Below are 2,086 nucleotides of genomic sequence, written 5' to 3'. Positions count from 1 at the left end.
GGTAGCTTTCTCTTCAAGCACTCTTGCCTTAAGAAGGGTTAGCTATGTTTCAAGCACTCCTTCTTGAAAGAAAACAACTAAAAAGAGTCTTCCCATTCAAGCACTACTTGTAGCTACCTATCCCTACAACTACTAAACGCTATGAAAGTCATATAACTGCTCTATAGCTAGAAAGCGTTCTCCTCCTATACTTAATTATATAGAAAGCAGCTAGAAAAGCCATACAACTGTTATGCCTGCAATGAACCTGCTATGAAAACGATACACCTGCTCTACTGACCTGTGGCTCTACCATTTGTAGAGAAGAAAGAAGTCACAACACAAAGGAAAGCTTAAAAGAACAACTACTTGATAAGGTGTTGCTAAGAGACAATACAAAGTCATAAAGCAGTTATTCCAGTAACACACCAGCTATGCTATGAAAGTGGATGTATAGGCCTCCTATCCCATACCCAATCCAAGAGAGCATCCTAGTGGGCCTGTTTGTTGGCGGTGAAGCAAGCAAACGTCTCATTTTGTTCATTGCGAGGTTAAGAAAGGGAGCCAATCCGCGGAGTAATGTGACTCTATGAATTGGATATTTCATTTAGGTAATGCCAAGGTTGATTCACCGAACGGAAGGAAAAGGGTGTGGGTCAATCCAAAGACCGGGACTCTTCCCTGACTGGCCTGATTGGACCGCTCTGCCTACTGGGCCTGGCTACCCCGCAACTTACCGCTTCAAAGCCCTATCCTTGGCTACCGCTTGCTTGCTCACTGCCCTTGCTGCTGCTAGCTTTCTGGCTACTGGACTACTTGCTTGCGGCTGAAACCGGCTTTTAAGGCTATGCTACTTTGCTACCGGCAGGACTGCTGCTACGACTACATGCGCATCTAGTGCAGTGGCTTGGAAGCAAGCTACCTTGACCATCTTCCGAAGTTCTAAATAATATACTGATCAAAGTTCCGTCACGGACTGCTCTACATTCAGCCACGCCACAGTGACTTCCGAAGCGCTACGGACGGGACGAAATCCGGCAGCCAATTGCTGGCTCTGAATAACCAGCCCAGCAATAAGCTAAATTCTTCCATAACATAACGGGGCGGGGTTGCGCGCGAGCCGAGTGACGTAGGTGCACAAGAGTACTTCGCGCCACAACCATCTCTTTTTTATAGGTTCTACGGACCGATGCCTGCTGCTTCATCTGGTAGAAAAGATTCATAGATATGCCTGTAATTAGAAGGAAGAACCGCCATAAAAATCTTCCTCGTGTATCGTCTGTAGCAGAACTATGAACGGGAGCTAGCAATCCGGACCGTATTGAAAAGGTTCCTGAGACACAGCATGGAAGAGTCAAAATATTAAGAAGCGAGATCCAAGAATGAAGAAGGGGTAGAATTACTGAATGAATACGAGCTGTGGCTAATACCCGAGGCATAAAAGAGGCATTTTCTACGGGATCCCGAAACCACCAGCCACCCCGACCTAATTCATGATGAGCCCACCAACTTCCTGGCGAGATGCCTACGGTTAAAAACAACCGACATGTCAAGATCCAAATTCGAATTGGTTCCTGGTCCTGGTCAGAGACCACTGTGTTCGCGCCGGCGGTCCAACAAAGAGGCGAAGTAGTGGTCTCTTTCTTTCCATTACGAACGACACGCTTCGCCTGCTCCCTCCCCGTGTCCATTAGCGCTCCTGTCCAGAGCGAAGAGAAGGCGAAAAAGCGCCGCCGAAGCAGCATGAGCAGGCTTCTATTGCTACGCAACAATAGAGCAGGTGCGCCGCCCACAAAATGTTTGAATGATCGGGTAAAGAGCGAGCTTCTTATATGGGATCCGACGCATCCAGCAGAGCGAAGCAGCGTTCCATTCTTTTCGGCGGCATCCTTCCGCATTGGCGGCGAGTGGAGTGCCACAATCCCATTCATCATTTTTGATCTACATAAGCCAAAGCCCATAGCACTGGCGACGTCTCCGGCATAAATGCGAGGAGGATGTATAGCTGATATAGGATCTTGTGGAACAGGATTTGATTCTGCAAGCGGTTCGGTACGAACGAAGAAATTTCGAACAAAAGGATCGGAACTCGCTGATAGGAAAGGAG

The 2,086-nt window shown here is 47.8% G+C and overlaps 2 protein-coding genes across 2 annotated transcripts in view; one reads left to right on the top strand and one right to left on the bottom strand.

Moving 5' to 3' along the window:
* Positions 1–948: 948 nt before the first annotated feature.
* LOC140852103 (cytochrome c biogenesis CcmF N-terminal-like mitochondrial protein 2) lies at positions 949–1,842 on the bottom strand. Its single transcript, XM_073244930.1, is given in 3 exon segments — positions 949–1,430; positions 1,432–1,465; positions 1,572–1,842. Coding segments are annotated over 3 exon segments (528 nt in total). The 5' UTR covers positions 1,631–1,842; the 3' UTR covers positions 949–995.
* A 123-nt stretch (positions 1,843–1,965) lies between these two features.
* LOC109506008 (uncharacterized) overlaps positions 1,966–2,086 on the top strand; it is a 638-nt gene continuing 517 nt past the window's right edge. Inside the window, exon 1 of the mRNA XM_073244929.1 lies at positions 1,966–2,086. This exon is cut by the window's right edge and continues 98 nt beyond it. Coding sequence (XP_073101030.1) covers positions 1,966–2,086 — 121 coding nt within the window.

Source organism: Elaeis guineensis, chromosome 10, assembly GCF_000442705.2.
Source record: "Elaeis guineensis isolate ETL-2024a chromosome 10, EG11, whole genome shotgun sequence".
Classification (NCBI taxonomy): domain Eukaryota; kingdom Viridiplantae; phylum Streptophyta; class Magnoliopsida; order Arecales; family Arecaceae; genus Elaeis; species Elaeis guineensis.
Note: the sequence above shows the minus strand (reverse complement) of the source record. Positions and strands in the feature narration are given on the sequence as shown.